This window comes from Rhinolophus hipposideros, assembly GCF_964194185.1.
Source record: "Rhinolophus hipposideros genome assembly, chromosome: 3".
In the NCBI taxonomy this organism is placed as follows: domain Eukaryota; kingdom Metazoa; phylum Chordata; class Mammalia; order Chiroptera; family Rhinolophidae; genus Rhinolophus; species Rhinolophus hipposideros.
The window spans coordinates 102,896,022-102,915,172 of record NC_138049.1 but is presented as its reverse complement, the minus strand read 5'-3'; the positions used below and the strand labels follow the sequence as shown (position 1 = coordinate 102,915,172).

The 19,151-nt window shown below is 39.6% G+C and overlaps 1 protein-coding gene and 1 pseudogene across 11 annotated transcripts in view; both read left to right on the top strand.

Moving 5' to 3' along the window:
• MAPK14 (mitogen-activated protein kinase 14) overlaps nucleotides 1-19,151 on the top strand; it is a 66,117-nt gene that overhangs the window by 30,393 nt on the left and 16,573 nt on the right. For all 10 annotated transcript variants that reach the window (XM_081044464.1, XM_081044473.1, XM_081044466.1 and 7 more), the window contains 5 exons: nucleotides 6,415-6,526; nucleotides 8,594-8,623; nucleotides 9,001-9,048; nucleotides 10,188-10,302; nucleotides 10,884-10,955. In XM_081044464.1, the coding sequence (XP_080900590.1) occupies nucleotides 6,415-6,526; nucleotides 8,594-8,623; nucleotides 9,001-9,048; nucleotides 10,188-10,302; nucleotides 10,884-10,955 (377 nt within the window). The remainder of the gene's footprint in view (nucleotides 1-6,414; nucleotides 6,527-8,593; nucleotides 8,624-9,000; nucleotides 9,049-10,187; nucleotides 10,303-10,883; nucleotides 10,956-19,151) is intronic.
• LOC308490936 (serpin B6-like) lies at nucleotides 7,029-8,242 on the top strand (annotated as a pseudogene). The gene has a single exon. The product of its transcript is annotated as a serpin B6-like (transcript).

Sequence of the window (19,151 nt, the reverse complement as noted above, 5' to 3'; positions counted from 1 at the left end):
ATCCAAAAAAAAAAAAAAAAATTAACCCTATTAGAACCTAACCCCTAGCAAGCTGCAGGTATCATGCTGCTACAGTGTAGCCTTTTCGTAACTGCAGTGGGTCTCTGATCAAGCTTAGTAGGCAATGAAGAGGTTTTGGAATCTTAGTGCCAACTATTTCCTCAAATTTCAGGAAAACTAGATTGTCCTTGGTTAAGTGGAAAAATAGTCTCTCCCTACGATTTTCTGTCACTTTTCCCCTTATTTTACAACTTCCCATCCCTGGTTTCTTGACACATGAGATCCTTATCTCTCTCTGCTTAGTTCTTAAAGAGCTAGAGGGAAGTGGGGTTTTGGATTCCCCTGGGATCCAGCAGACCTTCAGTAGCTGCAGGCAGTCAGCGGTCATTGCTTCAGGGAAAGCCAGTGGACAGGTCGTTACCTAGCTTAGCCTTGCACTTACAAAACATGATTGTTGGACTAATACGTTTAGCCTTTTATATGAATACGAAAAGTGCTGAATATACTGAATAGGTAAAGGGAGTCTCTCGACTGACATTTTAACCTGATTTTAGTCAATAAATATTTGAATACCCATGCTATGCTAGGCACAGTACTCGTCTCTGGGAATTGAACAGTAAATAAGATAAACATGATCCCTGATGATGGCGTTGAGACTCTTAATGGGAGAGAACCGTTTAAATCAAACAAAATAGTGTGGTAAGCTCTGAAAGATCCTGTATGATTTCTCCTCCGCACGCTCTGACCTCACCTAACACTCTTTCCACTCACTCTCTCCATTCCAACCACTCTGGCCTCTTTGTTCTTCCTCGAATGCAGGCATCCACATTCCCAGTAGGACATTTGCACTGGTTTCTGAGGTTGACCTGGAACACTGTCCCCACTATCCACATGACTGGCTCCTTCATTTCCTTCAAAGGTCTCTTCATCAGAAGCTCTTTTTCCCTCAGCACCGCAGCTGAAATCCTACCCCTGCTGTCAGTATCTAGTCCTTACCCTTCTTTGTTCTTAGCACATTTTATCATCTTGTATTTGTAATTCTCTGTCTCCCCCTGCTAGCTTGTAAGCTCTGTTAGAGTATAGGGAGTTTGTTTTTTTCCTTATTGAGTCTTTAGTACTTAGAAATTTTCAGAGGAGGAAACTGAAGTTGAGAGAGCTGAACTGAATTGCATAATACCGTGTTTCTCCCAAAATAAGTCCTAGCCGGACCATCAGCTCTAATGCGTCTTTTGGAGCAAAAATTAATATAAGACCCGGTATTATATTATATCACGTCATATCATACCCGGTCTTAAAGTAAAATAAGACTGGGTCTTACATTAATTTTTGCTCCGAAAGATGCATTAGAGCTGATGGTCCAGCTAGGTCTTATTTTCAGGGAAACACAGTACCACATACAAAATTGCATGCATCTCAGTTCTTTTGGCTCTAAATCTATTTCTAATCACATTTTTTATGATTTAGAGCTGTAATTATTATTTGAAAGTCTGATAAACACAGTACTCTTATTCTTTGAAAATAGGTCGAGTGCTCAAGATAGGTAATACAGGAAGAGAGGCAGTCTGGGAGAAAGGTGAATGAGTTAACTGTATTAACAGCTATATTTGCAATGTATTTCCTTATCAGAGAGGTCTGCTGAAATGAGGGGAGAGAGTTGGGGAAGCTCGTTGTATAGATGTCTTGACTGACTCACATTTGAAATGTAATTATATTACACATCCTTTAAGAAAATACCATTCAATTTTTGTCTCAGATGATCAATAAAATACCCCCTTTTCCTCAGATTAGCTGATGTATAGAAGGTGAAGAAGCTTCCATGTCTAGCTATAGCTTGAGTCCTGCAGGCACTCTTTCCCTAATTAACTCCTTCCTAAGTCTGGGCTGGGCTCCGTCCCGTGTGTTCTTTAGCCCCTCCACGTTCCCTATAGCGCTAATCATGCTCTGCTTATACGTTACACATCCCTCCTCTCATCCACGTTCTGTATCTGTCTCTTCCACTGTTGCATTCCCAGTGCTCAACAAGAAATGGCTGGTGATGGAGCGATTGAATGAACGAATAACCTTGTGCCGTCTTGTTTGTAGCTAGTTGATGATGTCATTTTCTGATAGCATGGCCAGTGCATTCTCTGGACGAGCTTTTCTGTTTTAATCCTGGAATTTAGACTGTGTGGTAGAATAGCGAGTCTGGTTTGTTTGAGGCAGATGACGTAGAGGGCACTGTTCAGTAATCTTTGCTCCAGTGGGATGGTTTGTTATGAAATCACCTGGCTAAGCTGCCGACCTGGCTGCCGAATGGGGTTTTACCCCCTGCATTAGAACAGTCTGATCTGCTTCCCAGGTCAGGTGTTTGGCATGAGGATTTCAGTAAAATGTGTTCTTGCCTGGTCTTACGTGGTGGTAATGCCATTTGAGGTGTCCTGGGTCCCTCAATTCAATTCAGTAGTCTCTCTACTGGCGTGCTCTGTACCAGACACTGTTCTAGGTACTTTAGATACTACAGGGGACGAAAAAGAACCCCGTCCTCCTTGAACATTGTACAGATCGATAGCAATAAACAATGAATGGACATATAAAAAAGAACTCGATAATATGATAGCTGGCAATAATGCTATCCTGTCCATAGACAGAAAAGGGTAGAACAAGGAACGAAAATGAGGAGTACAAGGGCAATTTTAAATGGGGTGGTAAGGACGCTTCCCTGAGAAGGTGAATTTTGAGCGGAAATTTGAAGGACTAGAAGAATTAAACTCAGGGAAGTCTGGGGGAAGAGCATTCCAGTCGGAAGGAACAGCCAGTGCAAAAGTCCTGAGGCAGAAGACGGACCACGTTGTGTGTGATTGCAGCCAGGGGGGCTGTGTGGCGGGAGCAGGGCCCGCGCAGAGCTGAGTGAGCGTGGGTTAGAGAAGTAGATGATGAAGTGAGAGACCATTGGGGCCAGGTGCTGGCTTATGTGGGGCTTTATCTGCCACTGAAGGGAGTTTTGCCCTTTGATGAGAGGAGCGACGTGATCCGATTTGTATTTTGAAAGAATCACTCCGTCTGCTGTGTTGAGAATAGACGGTAGTAAGTCCCAAGGATCACTGAACGTATATATTTCAGAGGCTTGTGGTTACAAGTTGTCAACCCCTGTGATTAATTTAAATACTTTCTTTAAATATGGAAATGTTTTTGCCTTTTGATAATTGCCTCATCAAGTAGGGCTGACAGTAGTAGAGATGCCGATCTATAACTATCAAAGAGATTTGTTTCCTACACAGGTTCTTTCTGACTTATGCTTTAAAAAAATGGCAGTAGGGTAGGAGTCTTGACAGTTGGCTGTTATCCAAGAAGTGCTGAATAAGTGAAGCTTGAGAATGGGGCGCTGCCTACTGAACTCCTACGGCAGGCTTCTGCCTGTTTGCTGCTGCAGTACATTGTACGTATGAGTCACTTTGAGAAGCGGTGGTTGATGCCCTATGCAGTTTGATTAAATTTAAAGGAGACCACCTTCACCAGGAGAGTGAAAAACAAGATTTGTATCAGGCCATGAAATCATCTTTTCAGCCGTTAGCCTAATAAAGTCCTACTTATTTAATTCCTTCTTTAAAGATGGGAGAACTAGATATAGCTAGCTTTCCAACTGTTCTCAAGTCAAACCTTCATTAATTTATTTGAGGTGTTATGAACACTGATAATAGTAGGCATGTCTTTACAAAATGGAATTAAATTTACTTTCCAGAGACAAACACTGCAGAAATTATGTGTAAAATGTGCTCGTCTGTGTTTTTCTCCACTCCCTGTTCACTACTTCTGAAAGTGGGGGTATGTCTTCCATAAATGTTCAGTAACTTTGCACAACGCTTGCTTTTATCCATCGTTGCAAGATTTGTTTGGAAACCTTTCTGTATGTGATGAGCTGGAGTTTGACAGTTGGTTGCATGGCTTGGTCTTTGAGCCCCATGTAGTGATTTAGTTGGTTCCTGCAAGATACTTCTGCCAGGACTAATGCTTTTCCGTTGATTCAAGTGCAGCCTAGCAGCGGTGCTTGATATTTATGTAACGTTTTGACAGTCTCACCCTCCATCTGGAAATTTGAGTGATAAAATGGATATGGGTCTCTGATGGGGAGGGGTTTGAGGGGAATTACACAGTGGGGGAATATTCCATCTAAAAGCATGTTCCATCATCTAAAAGCACGTTCCATCTCCAGTTGGGCAGTCAGTGGGCCTCTTGCTGTATAGGATTTCTTGTCACTGGTAACCATTGAAACACCGTAGTTACACTTGAAATAACTGGTTGCATTGGTAATACTGCCTAACAGTTTTGTGAACTAGCACAGACATGTTAGAGAGTTAAGATTTTTAGGTTTTATTTCAAACCAAATTAAGATAGATTTTAGGTAGACTCATCCAAAACAATGTTTCCGTTGTTTACCTTTTCTGCTTAAATCTACTTTTAAAAGTTGAGAGAATAATCCTTTTACTTCCCTGTCATAAAATGTAATTATTTGCAAAGCATTCTTACAGGACAGATACTAGATTCTCTCTTTCTCAGCCTGAGCCTTGCAATTTGTCTTAATTTGTATTATGGATATGGCAGCCATTAGCCCAGATTTTCTGGGGGAAGTCCTGGTTTCAAAATATTACCTACTGACTTATTCACAACCTTCTCATATTTGTCAGATTATATGTCAATTTAGGGTATTGCTGTTTTGCCAGCTTTCTTCATTAGTTAAGGATTAACTTTGATAGCAAATATTGAGAATTGATAAGGAAATCATCTGGAGAGATTGCATCTTTGATTATTGTGACATTTATAAAACTTTTTTTAAAAAAATCATTCTCTCGACTTAAATTTTGTGTCAACTGGAAGAATTTGGTTAGAGGTAGTAGTATATGCTGTGATTAATATCACGGTCTCTGAGATCAAGCAGTTTTAGGGTCAACCCCTGACATTACCACTATTTTAACCTTGAGCAAGTTATATATTCCTTTTCTACCTCTGTTTCCTCATCAATGAAATGGGAATGCTAATGGGACGTACCTCGCAGAGTTGTCAGGAAAAGTACATGAGCCATGGGCGTAAGAAATAGTGCTTGGCACAGAATAAGCACTAACTGCCTTTGGTTATGTTATATTGAGCTTGGAACATCTCCTAAATCAGAACTACCTTCATGAAAGCATTTCAAAAAGTTTTCAAAAACATTTCAATTTACACTTCAGATTACATTCCTCAAGGCAATATAAACATGCAAGTTTTAAAAATATGAAATGTTAATATTTTATGTTAAGGTTACATCTGTGCTAACTACTCTTGATCTTTGTGCAGTTGGGAACTGACCATAGCAGCCCAATGGGAAAATTACGAAACAGAAAAAGATTCAGTTCTTGTTTGAGAAAAGCAATTCATAAATATATATATATAACACACACATATATATATATATAGAGAGAGAGGGGAGTGTGTGTGTGTGTGTAAAGAGAGGTCATACACATATTTATTCACATAATACCTACAGTAGATTTAAATTTACTGTCCTGGTTTCTTTCCCTCCAAATTATTTTTTTAAAAAAATGCAATGAAATCAGCATTCTGCATAGCCAAAGTGATGTACATTATTATTCAGCCTCAGGAATGGATAATGATTCTTGACAGTAGATGAAACCTAACCTAATTTTTTAAAATTCGGCTTCTTTAGTACTGATGTGGTTTTTCTGTTCCCACACCTGCGTGACACAGGAATGGGTGGGTGAGGCATTGCGTCTAGGATATCTGTAGTGAACCTGTTGGACTTGAATGCAATCATCCCCTAATCTTACCATGTAAAAACAGGGTTAATTGCCAGTACCACACCTGTGAGAAGTTCTGGACTGCCTCATGTTGATTACAGATAAAATGTGTTCCTCCTTCCTTTAAATTCAGGAATATTATCAATGACTAATACCCTTTAACCAGTCATTCCTGAAAAAGAAGGAGATTTATAATTTGAAAATTGAAAGATACTCCTATTTTAGAACTTACAATTTGGAAGTTTATAATGAGATGAAAATATAGTGGTCAGTTTAAAAATGCAAACTACTTTATTATATGGCCATGCATTTAATTACACTGTATATTTCTCATGCAATAATAATGTTTTGTAAGAAGACTAGGATTAACACATATCATTCTAATTTCCATTTTTGCTCTTTTTCTTTAGAGAACCTAGGAAAAGATGTCAAGTAGGAATGAGTGTAAAATTTTTAGAAAAATAGATGACAGGTGATAAAGTTAGAATAGTGGTGTTGAAAATGGCCCCCCATGAGTAGTTATTAAGCTTTTAGCTGTCACATGGTGCTCACTCGGTGGCCTTTTCTGAAAAACTTTTAAACGTCTCATGAAGATAAGAACTTTCTTAGGCATTCTGGATTATTGTGTAACTCTCCATTATTCTAGGTATCTGGTGACCCATCTCATGGGGGCAGATCTGAACAACATTGTGAAATGCCAGAAGCTTACGGATGACCATGTTCAGTTCCTTATCTACCAAATTCTTCGAGGTCTCAAGGTACAGACAGTAATAGTAATAATTTTTTAGAAATGAAATTCTCTGTCTCCTTCTCTCCCTTCTATTCAGGGCTTAAGGAAAAACAAAGCTCCTCTTATGGAAAATTTCAAACACCCACAAAATCACTGGTATAATCATAGTGTAATGAGCCCCTGTGTTTATTCAATGCCCACAATGACCAACATATGGCCAATCTTGTTTCCTTTGTGTTCCCCAAGTCCTAGATTATTTTAAGGCAAGTCTAGACATCAGATCATTCCACCCATAGGTACTTCAGTATGCATGTCTGAGGACTAAGGACTCTATTATTACCTCTAAAAAGTAATCGTAATTTCTTGATATAATCTAATATCTGGTCATGTCATGTTGGAACTTTAAAAGCATCCTCAAGGAGGCTAATTTATTTGTGGGAGGAGCAGATAAACTGTTTTAAAATTAAACCCCCTTTGGCCACAGCTCCGCTCATTCCAGCAGCATTGCTGACCCTCTGGGACTCACCATCATGGATATTTTGTTGGAAGCAAATGGCACCTTTGCCTTAAACCTGTAGAAAAAGCTGAGTGAAGACAACTCGAAAAACGTGTTTTTCTCACCCATGAACATCTCCTCTGCGCTGGCCTTGGTCATCATGGGGGCAAAGGGAAACACCGCGGCCCAGGTGGCCCAAGCACTTTAAGTCAAAGCGGCGGTTGGAGTGAAGATGTCCACCAGGGTTTCTAGTTGCTTCTCACCGAAGTTAACAGGACTGGGACGAAGGACTTGCTTAGAACTGCCAACAGGCTCTTTGGAGAAAAGGCTTATGATTTCAACTCATCTTTCAAAGATTGCTGCCGGACTTTTTCAAAGCTACAGAGGAGACCAGAAAACGCGTAAATACCTGGGTAGCAAACAAGACAGAAGGTAAAATTACTGAGTTGCGGTCTCCAAATTCATTGAGTCCGCAGACTCCTCTTGTTCTGGTGAATGCCATCTGCTTCAGAGGAAACTGGGACAATCAGTGTAACAGACAGCAGACCGAGGAAAAGACCATTTAAAGTCAGCAAGAATGAGGCGAAACCTGTGCAAATGATGTTTCAGAAATCTGCCTTTCATATGACCTACACAGGAGAAATATTCACCAAAATTCTGGTGCTTCCTTGTGTCGGCAAAGAGCTGCACATGATCATCATGCTTCCAGATGAAAACTTGGGTTTGGACATGGTGGGAAAAGAACTTCACTGGTTTGACATTCATAGAGCGGACAAGGCCAGACATGCTGGGTGAAGAAGCGGTGCAAGTGTCCCTCCCTCGATTTAAGCTGGAGGTAAATTATGACATGAAGGATGCTGAAGGATGTCCTTTGCTCTCTGGGCATGACCGATGCCTTGGAGGCGGGCCAGGTGGACTTTTCCGGAATGTCATCGCCAAGAGACCTGGGTCTGTCCAGGACTGCACAAGTCTTTTGTGGAGGTCAACGAGGAGGGCACGCAGGGCACGGAGGCTGCGGGTGCCACTGCGTCCGTCCCGATGCTTCGATGTGCAAGCATCACACCCAGGTTCTGTGCTGACCGCCCCTTCCTTTCCTTTACCCAACACAGCAGAACCAGCGGTGCTCCGTCCTGTGGCCTATTCTCCTCCCCGCAAGGAAACGGTCAGCACTGCGCAGAGCCCTTCTCCTGTCTCCTGCTGCCCCACTTTTCCTCTGACACTTCACAATGTGCCGGCAATCCAAAGTGACCTTTGGTGGTGATCCGAAAATACAGGGACTAATTTTTTGGGGGGGGAAAAATCAACCCCCCTTTGACATTTAGCAGCTTTGAGTCCTTACTGAGCCCCAGAGAACCAACTAGAAAGTAGATGGAAATCTCTGTTTCACTCAAACTTCAGCTCTATGAGGAGAGTTGATGGTATGGAAATCACAGTTATGATAAATGTACAGACTACTAGTAACTACTTGTTCTAATTTCTCATCCCATTGTTGATACTAGCAGTTCTTTTTCTTTTTGATTCATGAAAATGTACTTCACATAAGTCATATAAGGAGGTTGGAGATAACTTTTCATTAACTGACTTTTTTCTATTTCACAGTATATACATTCAGCCGACATAATTCACAGGGTATGTGTTATGGTTTTTATTAAATTATTTGGGAGAACTGGGGTATGTGAGTTGGTTGGGGCAAATGGGCATTTAGGCAAGGTCCTAATCTAAGCTTACTTTAGCCATTGAAATATGATTGATTACAACTCTACTCAAAGTTTAAACTGACTAAAGAAAGAAGATGTAGAATCTACCTTTTTTTTTTAAAGCTTATTTAAATAAGCTTTAAAAAAAAGCTTATTTAAATAAGCTTTAAAGCTTATTTAAAGCTTATTAGGCCTAGATAGTGACTAAAGAATGAGTGTTGATAGCTGGATGAACTTCATCATTACCTTTAAGGAGCGAATTTACCATGTCATAGAGTTCATCCTGTTCTCTCTGTACTTGCTTCCTAGGACCTAAAACCTAGTAATCTAGCTGTGAATGAAGACTGTGAGCTGAAGGTAAGATGAGGAGACAGTGGTAATTGTTTCACCTCGTAACTGTATGTTTGATTAACCAGGCAGATTTGTATAGGGAATGGCTTATAAGCCATGACTTACAAAAATTCATATTGTCCTTAGGAATATCAGACTTTGAAATTTAAGCCATAGACTTACTGAGCTTTTGTTTTAAGTGACATTGAAGGTGGCATCAGGTATTTTGTTTTCATTCTAAAAGTTAAATTAGAATCTCAATATATTAGTTATAATAAAGGAAAATTATAGTCTGAATATCAAGTAAGCAATCCTGAAGAGAGAATTATTAGGTTAAATAGGTTCCTTAGAAAAAAGTGGCATTAATCTACTCATTCAAAAGAATTCCAATAAAAGATAGATTGTCTATAAAGAGCAAGCAGCTCTGAAAATTTTTTTGTTTCATTTTTTACTCAATGTTTTTGAAACAACTTACATATAATAAAATGTATCCTTTTAAGTATACATTTGACAAATTCATATGTGCATGTAACCAGCAACACAATTAGGATAAGGGAACATTTCCAGCACTTCAGGAAGTTCCCCTGTGCCCCTTCCTGGCCAGTCCCCACCCCCACCCCTAATCTTGGCTATAGCCAACCATCAATCTCCTTTCTGACACTGTAGAGCAGACTTTTCTGGAGTTTCATACAAATGGAATCATACAGTATTTTTGTGTGTATGTCAGACTTCTACTTAATATAGTATTTTTGAGATTCATCTGTATTGTGTGTATTCGTTGTTCATTCCTTTTGATTGCTGAGCAGTACCCACTTTAGGAATGTACCACAACGTACTCGTCCATCTATTGATAGACATTCGCCTCAGTTCCGGTGTGGGGCTGTTAAAGCTGCTATGAAGATTCATATGCAAGCTTTAGTGTGACATTTGTCTTCATTGCTCTTGGGTAAATACCCAGGAGTGGCATTCTTGTTTCACTTTTTGTAATTTCGTTTTTTAAAATTCTTACTGTGTTTACTATGCGTTCTAAGCATGGAGCAAGAAATATGTTCACGAAAGTGCTATATTGTTCTCCCTTTTTGTAAGGGAGAGACAGAGTTCCCTCCTGCTTTGTAAGTCTTAGGACTTTGACCCTTTCAGTGCCTGATTTCTGTTCTCTCCCTTAGATCTTGGATTTCGGACTGGCTCGACACACAGATGATGAAATGACAGGCTACGTGGCCACCAGGTGGTACAGGGCTCCTGAGATCATGCTGAACTGGATGCATTACAACCAGACAGGTATTGCTTACGTTGGTTATTTAGGGCCATATTTACACGATGTTGGGTGTATTGGGGATTCTCAGAAGTAGAGATGGTGGGACTAGGAGGAAACATCTTTTCTTCCCTCAGTGATCATTTTAAAGTCCACAGATAGAAAATATTTCACTTGCTAGAGTAGAGAAAGTGGGGTTTAATATACAGCTTGCAGACTTTGTGATTTAGCAATTGGATTTTTCTTTATTTAGAGTTTTCAACTCATTCTCTCAGTACTTCTGCCCGAAGACAATGGGTTCATAATCTTACCTCTCAATATCAGTTAGGAGAATCCACCATTTCTACCAATGAGAAACTTTTGCCCCTTGGTGAACAGCTGATTTCTCTTGCCTTAATTATGTTTTGACTTATCCCACCTATGAAGCCCTTTAATAGGGTGAAGGTCTTAATGATTTTATTTATTTCTGTAAAAATAGTATGATTGTTGAACCTCAGATGTCTTAAATATGAATTTAAGTGTTTCACCCCTAGTTATAGTTTCATCTGTGGCCAGGTATGATACTAGTGACATTGTATGCACTTTTATTTCTCTTTAATTTTGCCAGTTGATATTTGGTCAGTGGGATGCATAATGGCGGAGCTGTTGACTGGAAGAACGTTGTTTCCTGGTACAGACCGTATCCTTTAAAAGGTTTTGGATTCTTGTTTCTTAACTGTCTTCTAGTGTCCATGGAAGTATATGACTTTTACCTGTCTCTGGGAAACATTCTCAGTTACTTACTTTTATAGTCCAGATATGCGTAATGAGATCTGCCCTCTTGCTGCGATCTTGCCTTGCCAAGAAAAAGGCTTCAGTTTACTTTTGTGAGTTGGAGCAATTCCTCATGAGCTGGAAAACCCTTTAAAGCTTTCATATGTCATCTTTTTGCAGTGAGCTGCTTATTATATTAATATTCTGCAACCCGAGCATATTCATGAGAAGCTCTAGATCTCAATGGCTGGTTTAGTGGCTTATACAAACACTTACTGAGCACAAGATACCCACTCATAAATCATGGGTATCTGTTTTGTATGTTTGGTTTACATATTAAAAAGGCTATGTTTGGTAATGATATACCTGCTAACTCTTGTTTTGTTTGTTTAATAGCAAATAATAAACGCAAGAAATGATAAGGTCTCTCTGTCGTGCGCCTTTTTTTTTCCCAGCACAATTTTGTTTTTATCCCAGATTGTAGCCAATCCATAACTGACGTCCAAGTTTATGGTCTAGTCAATGACTTATCATGGCTCCTGTATTTTACCCACTTTCCTAGCTGCTGCGTGCCTGTGTCACGGGTTAGTATAATATCATCAAAATGTGGTTTGTTGGAGCTCTTATCAGTTCCACTCAGTGAAGATGTTTAGGTGAGAAAGAAGGTTGAAGTCCTATTTCTAGAATTAGTTTGAGGATTTTTGTGAAACTCAACTCAGCTAGGCACCAGTGGGTTTGGTTGGGCTTGTAGAGGTGCTGCGATTCCCTGTGTCCTGTCATCTGAGGCCTGAGAGCTGTTTCAGCCTCTCACGCAGACTCACTGCTTCATAAACCGCAGTGTCGTTTCACTTGCTTACGGTTTGGGATGCGCTTCTCTGGTAGCTGTGGTGTTCGTGGTATCTATCTATGCACGTATTCTATCTTCTTCAGACAAAGTCCCAGTGAGCTGCAAAACCTCTTCCCTCAGGTGAAGCTGTTAATTTCCCTCTGAATCTTGCTGGATGGGAAGAGTTCAGTCTCCTCCTACTTACCTATTTCTCATCTCCAGATTTGAAGTTAGTTCAATACCTTGTGTTTTCCCTTTGGCCGTTGCTTCATTCAGTTTACATCCATTTCCTAGAAATTTGGTCTGTACGTTAAAGTCCACTCTAAGAGCATTGGGGAAAATTTGTAATTCTCCTTTTCCGCAGGTGCACACCTCAGAGTCCCATCCTTTAGTCTCATGTCCGCCTGAGCACATGGCTCTAAGGCTGTCCTCTGTTCCCTTCTCCCCTTCCTCCTCTTTCTGTCTGTACCTCTGTCTCCCTTCAGTTAGCCATACACACTCGTACCACACCACAGACAGAGTGGAGAGAGCCGGGCATCCTGGGGAAGGGCACGCGCTCTGCAGGCAGCCTTTCTGGGGTCAGATCCTAGTAGCTCATTTCCTGCAGCTGTGTGGCTTTGAGCAACTTTCCTCAGCTCTGCCTCTTGGTTTCCTGAACGATAAATAGTGATCACAGTACATAAGGGGATTGTGAGGTAAGATCTGGGAAGTACTCAGAACAGGAATTGTTAGCCATCATCTTCCTTCATGATCTTCGGGAAACAGTCTCTCCCCTCATCTGCCCACTTTGTTATCTACCTATGAATCATTAAAGGATGACTCAGGTTTTTTAAAATTTTGTGACAGAGTAAAAGATGGATCCTCTTGGCAGACTACTGGTAGAAAGTCTTTAAAGCCGTCGTGCCAGGGCCCTCTGGGCCCACCCCAGAGACGGCTGCCTGCTCCCTGATGGCTGGACTCTTTTAGAATGCTAACTTCCCCTGTGAAAAGTTTTCCCTTCATGTATACATCTTTTCCTTCTGTGCGCTTTAACTGGAAAACCGAGTATTAACCTTTTTACTAGGGGATAATACATGAGAATTCATTTCAAACTTCTTATTGTAGTAGTACTCTGTTTCTCTTCTATTTGGCTCTTTTTCAGACAGATGTTCTTCTGGATTGCGAAAATCACATTCCGAGGAGTTATATTTGTAACGTACATAACCCCCATCTTGTCAGTTACCATCTTTGTGGATGTCACTTTGGTGGCCTGACAAGGAAAGAGGACAGTGTTTTCTATTATTTTTTCTTACCTGAAGTGTGCAATCACTTATATTCTAGTGTAGTGGTTCTTTTCTCTCATTGTGCACCAGAATACTTTGGGGAGCTTTTAAAAACTCCAGCTGCCTAGGCACCACCCCAGTGGCTCAGCTTCAGTTGCTGTGGGTCACAGTGTAGGGCTTGGTATATTGAACTCCCCAGTCAATTCTTGTGTGAGCTGGTGTGGAGTATGACTAGAGTTTAACCCAGTTGAATTTTCGTTTTCACCTTTCTGGCTGATCCTGGAAAAGTTACTTAGTTAGCAGTCTTGTCTCTCTCTCTCTCTCTCTTTTTTTAAGTGCCAGTGAGATCAGAAAGTTAAGAATCTAGAATTATCCACTTGGGGGCATAGAAAGAGGTTAGAAAACATCTAGTTGAACCCCGTTTTTATAGATGAAGAAACCAAGACCCAGAGAGAATAGATCTAAACCTATTTCTATGACTCAGGTCACAATTTCTTTCCAATACTCTTATTTGTTGCCCATTTCCCTGATTTCTATAATAGAACTCCTTTTCTTAGAACCTTTGGAGGATGAGCTGGCCCCACACACTCTTCATCCTTTGCTCAGCTACTGTTACTTAAAGAAAGGCATGGAGCGACTGGTTTCTAAGTACAGCTGAATGCTGAGGTCACATCTAGAGGTGCTCTTTATTTGAGTGCACAGTTTTCTCCCTATTTTCCTCATTTATTAATCGTCTTGCATTTGGAATTGATGGTTTTAGCTTCTACATAAGAACTTGGTAATAGAACTTTCTGTGGTGTTACAAATGGCTTCGATCTGTGCTATACAAGTGGTGGTTGATAGCCACCAGCCACATGTGGCTATTAAGCACTTCAAATGTGGCCAGTGAAACATAGGAACTGAATGAAGAATATTTTTGTGGTAAACTGGATTAACATAAAATTTGCCATTTAAACCATTTTTAAGTATGCAATCCAGTGGTGCTGATTATATTCACAAAATTCTGGAACTATCACTACCATGTATTTCCAAAACATTTCATCACCCCAAAACAGAAACTGTACCCATTCTTCCCTCCCACAGCCTCTGGTTACCTCTTTTCTACTTTCCGTCTCTGTGAATTTGCTTACTCATCCATGTTCTAGCGGGTGTCAGAAATTCATTCCTTTTGATGGTTGAATACTATTCTATTCTAATATACACACACATATATACGTGTGTGTGTGTGTGTGTGTGTCACATTTTGTTTATCCGTTCTTCTGTTCATAGACACGTGGGTTGTTTCCACCTTTTTAGCAATTGTGAATAGTACTGCAATGAACACTGACATACAAGTATCTGTTTGAGTCCCCACTTTCAATTCTTTGGGATACATATCTAGGAGTGGAATTGGTGGTTCATGTGGTAATTCTGTGTTTCGCTTTTTTAGGAGCTGCCACACTGTTTTCCGCAGCAGCTGTGCCATTTTACATGCCAATCAGTGATATGTGAACAGTTTCTCCACATTACCAATACTTGTGCTTTTCTTTTTCCTTTCTTTTCCTTTCCTTTTCCCTCTCTCTCCTTCCTTCCTTCTTTATTATAACCATCCTAGTAGGTATAAAATGGTATCTCTATGTCGTTTTGATTTATGTTTCCCTAATAACTAATAATGTTGAGCATCTTTTCCTGTGTTCACTGCCATTTGTATATATACATCTTTTTCAAGAAATATATATCAAGTCCTTCACCCATCTTTTAATTGGGTTGTCTTTTTGTTGTTGAGTGTTAGGAGTTCATTATATATTCTGGATACTACACCTTCATTAGATATATGATTTGCAAAATATTTTATCCCATTCTGTGGGCTGTCTATTCACTTTCTACATAATGTCCTTTTATGCATAAAAGTTTTAATTTTGATGAATTCCAATTTATCTGTTTTTTTCTTTTGTTGCTCCTGCTTTTGGTGTCACCTAAGAATGTATTACCAAATTGAAGGTCATGAAGATTTACTGTTTTCTACTAAGAGTTTTATGGGTTTATCTCTTACACTTAGGTCTTTAATCCATTTTGAGTTAATTTTTTTATATGATGTGAAGTTAGGGGTCCAGTTTTATTCTTTTGCAAGTGCAGATCCAGTTGTCCCAGCATCATTTGTTGAAGAGACTATCCTTTCCCCGTTGAGGTGGCTTGGCACTCCTGTCGAAGGTCAAGTCTATCCCATTGGTCTCTGTATTTATTCTGATAGCAGCACCGCATTGTTTTGATTACTGTAGCTTTATTGTAAGTTTTGAAGTCAGGAAATGTGAGTCCTTGTTCTCATTTTCAAGATTTTTGTCGCTTTTTGGGCTCCCTTGTAATTCCATTTGAATTTGAGAATGTGCTTTTCCATTTCTGCAAAAAACGTTGGAATTTTGATAGAGATGACATTGAATTTTTACATCACTTTGGGTAATGTTGACATCTTAACACTGTCAAATATTCCTATCCAGGAATAGGAGATGTCTTTCCATTTATCTAGGTCTTCTTTAATTTCTTTCAGCAATGTTTTCTAATTCTCAGTGAAGAACTCTTTTACCTCCATGGTTAAATTTATTCTTAGGTATTTCATTTTTTTGATGTGATTGCACATGGAATTGTTTTCTTTATTTCCTTTTCAGTTTGTTCATTGTTGGTTTGTAGAAACACAACCGATTTTTGTGTGTTCCTGTACCTTGCAACTTTGCTCAATTTGTTTATTAGCTCTAGTAACTTTCTTGTACATTGTTCAGTATTTTTATATGTAGGATCATATCATCGGTAAATAGAGATAGTTTTACTTCTTCCATTCCAATTTAGATGCTTTAATTTGTTTCCTCTTGTGTAATTGTTCTGGCGAGAACTTCCAGTACAATGTTGTTCTGAATAACAGTGGTGAATGTGGGCGTCCTTGTCTGGTTCTTACCTTAGACGGAAAGCTTTCAGTCTTTCACGACTGAGAATGATTTTAGCTGTGTGTTTTTCATAAATGCTCTTTATCATGTCAGGGAAGTTTCCTTCCATTCATACTTTTATGAATGTTTTTATCTGGTCTGAATTTTAAATTTCATTAGACGTTAGATTACATTTAAATGTAATTACCTGTGATTACTGGTATTATATTGGACGGTGCAGTTTTAAGTGTCTGCAAGTATTCCTATTTTACCTTTTTCTCATTGTTTTTGTGATTAGTCTTTTTCTTCAGAGATTCTTTTGGTACTCATTAATAATCCCTGGAGTTCCCTAAAGATATAAGAAATACTAATTTTTGTTTTAAAGCTAATTATATATTGTTAGGTTAGAAATTACTTCTGTCTGGCTGCAGAACCCTTCCAACTAGCTCAAAATAGTGTTGCAATTTTTTTAAAAAAATGAAGCCCTTCTTTATAAGTCTAGTTGACTAGGTATATCAAGTAGACACAGCTGACAGGTACAGTGCTAACTTGCTTCAAAAACCACTGATTTTTTAAGAGTGAGCCCATTAGAAAATGTTATTCCTAATGCTAAACACTCTGCAGCCTAAGGAAGAGAGAAAATGAGTTTTGTGGCCTTGTTACACATCAAATACTGTTTTCTCGTCCTGAGATCACAGCCTTGGTTTACTGTTGTTTTCCTTTCCTAACTAATCGTATGAATTTCCTTCATGTGTAAAACTTTTTCTTCCTTTCATTTTAATAGAAATGGTATCCTTAAGATAGTAACGAGAACATAATGGGGCTGTTGAATTATCGCCCACGTGGCCATCAGCATGCTGCCCTCCCCCATATGAACTCTTAGGGTATTATATTTACTCCATAATTCTACTGTCAAACACTTTCTGAAATACTTCAGACATAAAAAAGACAAAGAATAATAAATGAGCACCTATGTTTATATAACCCAGATCATGAGATAAAGCATTGCCAGGAAAGCTAAAACTTCTGGTGGACCCCTTCCTGTCACGTCTACCCCTCACTGCCAGACATTGGTTTCAAATATTCTCTCATTTTTAAAAAGCAGTTGTACTTTAGACACTAAAAGCAAGTGTCCTGATATAGGTTGAAGAAGAAAAATATTTTATTAGGTTGTTATTTGCCTTGCTTTCTCTAATTGGTTTGTCCACAAACCTACAGTGCCTTCAGAAATGTTCTTTGTGTGACAGTGAAAACAACCACTTTGATGACCAAGTAGGGAAGCAGGAGGCTAAGGCTCATTCTGGTCCGTCTGTTCTGTCACCACGAGGATTTCCTGCTCTCCGAAGATCAGTGTTTTGCTTTTGCCCCATGACGATTATTTTTTTTAATTGAAAATTGCTGCTCAGAAGCAACAGTAGTTGCAGGTATGTCTTGCAACTGGTCCTTCTTTTCACCTTCAACTCTTCAACCTGTGGAGGTTTTCTAGAAATTGCTTAGAATACTTAGTGACTAGAATATTCCTCTTATTTTCCCTCTAGTTACCCCCATTACCCTTAAGTTTTTCTCTTCAGCTATTCATTCTAGCTTCCTTTTCCTTTTGTTACAAAGGACGTAGTTGAAGGAGTAATCCTAGGCCTAAGTCCTTGTTTTAAGAAGAATCAGGAGATTTATTATCTACATTTTGATATTGTGATCATTATAATTAAAACATATGGTAAAAATAACACCTATCTTGGGAAAAAAAGGTTAAACCTCTTATGAAGGATGGCTTGCTATGAAAAGAACTAACTGTCATAACGTGGTAAATTTTGCTTTGCTCTGCTATCTAGCTACTTGAAGCTCCTTCTGGCCCTAACTGCCTGAACAAATTGTAGTGGCCTTACAGTAGATGGTACTATTAGAAGACTGACCTGTATTTCAGTGGATTTGCCAGCTCTTGGAGAACTTATGGTGATGTGTTCTGAGGTTTGCATGCTTTGACTTTCTTCATGCAAGTGCGTTTAGCTATTAAGTAGATTTTTCTTTGGCGATGTGTGTTTACTAATCTTGTATGTATTGGCTGTCATGCTCTACCAGCTGTCTTTTCCGTAGCCCTTACACGCTCATGGCACAATATTTGTATACCCTTGATGGTATAAACACTTCAGAAGGATTGTGTGAGAACTGGTTAGGCCCAACATTAAATGATGTAGTTCGTATGTAAACTTTCCACAGAGGATGGTTTTTCTAGATTTTGAGAGCAAAGCGAAGAGATGGAGTTGAGTTGAAAAGCATATTACAGAATGTTTTGTCAAGTTAATATTGACTGAGCTGCTCCGTGGAAGGTTCTGGGGATAAGACGGTACCTGTCCCCCAAACCAGAATGATCATACTCGTGGGAAGTGAGTTACAGGAGTTACTTGGACAAATGTTCACTCTCTGATTATAAAACAAGACTGAGTGATAAAAAAAAAATACTGTAATAGAGGTATAAATAAGTTACTGAGAAGAAGCAGGGATTAATTCAAACTCAAGATAACCAGGAAGACTTCATGGCAGAGTTCTCCTTTAAGCAGGACTTGGAAGAGTAAATAAGAAGAGAAAAGGCTAGGTAGAAGGTGAGAATGGAGGGTATTCCTGTTTATGACTTGGGTAAATAAGAAGATGGAAGCCTAGAAGTGCCTGGAATGTTTGTTATGTGTTTAAGCATTGAGTGTATTAAGGAATAATAGTTTGAGGCCAAGTCAGAAAGGAAGCCTGATGCCCAGTCAGGGAGGGCCTCAGCTGTGAGGCTGGGGCATTGGGCTTTATTTATTCTTCAGGCCTGAGATCGTTTCATGCTGCCAGAAGCGGGTGGAAGACATGGGGTCCCCCAGCTCACTGCGGTAGTGAGCTACTGTGACTCACGGGGAATGGATACCCTTCAGGTACGTTAGGATGACGTTAGGGCAGTCGAGAAACTCACAGCCCAGAGTCTTCTGCCTTCCTCGGAGGGAGTAGGAAACTTGGCTCTCACTTTCAGCAGTCAAACATCTCTGAAACAAGAGTACCAATCTCAGCAACATTAGAGGTGAGTTGTGATGCACACATTGTAAATTTAAGCTGTTTGAGTTGAAGTAATCTAGTTTTGGGTTTTTTTCCTCATATGCGATATCCTTTAT